Source organism: Fulmarus glacialis, unplaced genomic scaffold (assembly GCF_000690835.1).
Source record: "Fulmarus glacialis isolate BGI_N327 unplaced genomic scaffold, ASM69083v1 scaffold34144, whole genome shotgun sequence".
Classification (NCBI taxonomy): Eukaryota; Metazoa; Chordata; class Aves; order Procellariiformes; family Procellariidae; genus Fulmarus; species Fulmarus glacialis.
Genome location: NW_009210464.1, coordinates 1,174 through 1,963, shown reverse-complemented (window position 1 = coordinate 1,963; position 790 = coordinate 1,174). Strand labels below are relative to the sequence as shown.

The following is a 790-nucleotide window of genomic DNA, read 5'->3' as shown; positions in this document are numbered from 1 at the left end:
TCTCTGAAAGCCAAGGACAGGGGCAGAGCTAAAAAGTCCCGGGCGCTCCCCAAGGGGCTCTTTTTGGGGGGGGGGGGCATTGCAGGTGGGTCCTAGGGAGAGCATGGGGGCATTGCAGTGCTCTCCATAGGCAGCGCCTATGGGGTTTTATGGGGTTTTTTTAATGGTTTTATCCCACCAAGGAATAAAAAGGCTTTCGGTTACTCCCGCCCTGGGCGAGAGGTGCAGATGTCTCCCCAAATCCCGGCAGAGTCCCTGGGACAACACCGAACATCGCTTACGGAGCTTGGCGTGAATGGAGGGAGGCTTGCTCATGATGTACGGTCCCCTTTTCTCCACCGCATCCGCTGCCGTGTTCAGCCTCTTGTTTTCAGTCCAAATCAGCTAAAAAAAGGGAAAGAAGCAATTTTAGTAGCATCTCTCTACGGGGATGAAGTAAACCGGAGTCATCTCAGAGAGCATCTGGTCATCTTTGGGAATTCAACATCAGCAGGGAAATCTGCCACCGCGTCAGCTGGAGAAAGGTGGGAGGGGACGGCTCCTCCTCCCCAGCCCTGTGCTGCTGCTGGAGGAGGGAGAGGAAAAGGAATAAGTAGATCTATTAGCAGATGAAGGGATTATTTGGGAATGGCGATGCTAAATTAAAAGCACACATGGCAACCGGCAGTTTCTTTGCAAGCCTAACTCCAGTAATACTTGGGAGATGACGCGATGGAGGAGATTTAACTAGCAGGTTCATCAAATAAATTATAAGGATACTTTATTTTAATTTCTCCGCAGGTTTTAAGCC

The 790-nt window shown here is 50.6% G+C and overlaps 1 protein-coding gene across 1 annotated transcript in view; it reads right to left on the bottom strand.

Moving 5' to 3' along the window:
- FAM219B (family with sequence similarity 219, member B) overlaps positions 1-384 on the bottom strand; it is a gene marked incomplete at its 5' end in the record, with an annotated part of 1,986 nt that extends 1,602 nt beyond the window's left edge. Inside the window, one exon of the mRNA XM_009577176.1 lies at positions 273-384. Coding sequence (XP_009575471.1) covers positions 273-384 — 112 coding nt within the window. The remainder of the gene's footprint in view (positions 1-272) is intronic.
- Positions 385-790: the final 406 nt, after the last annotated feature.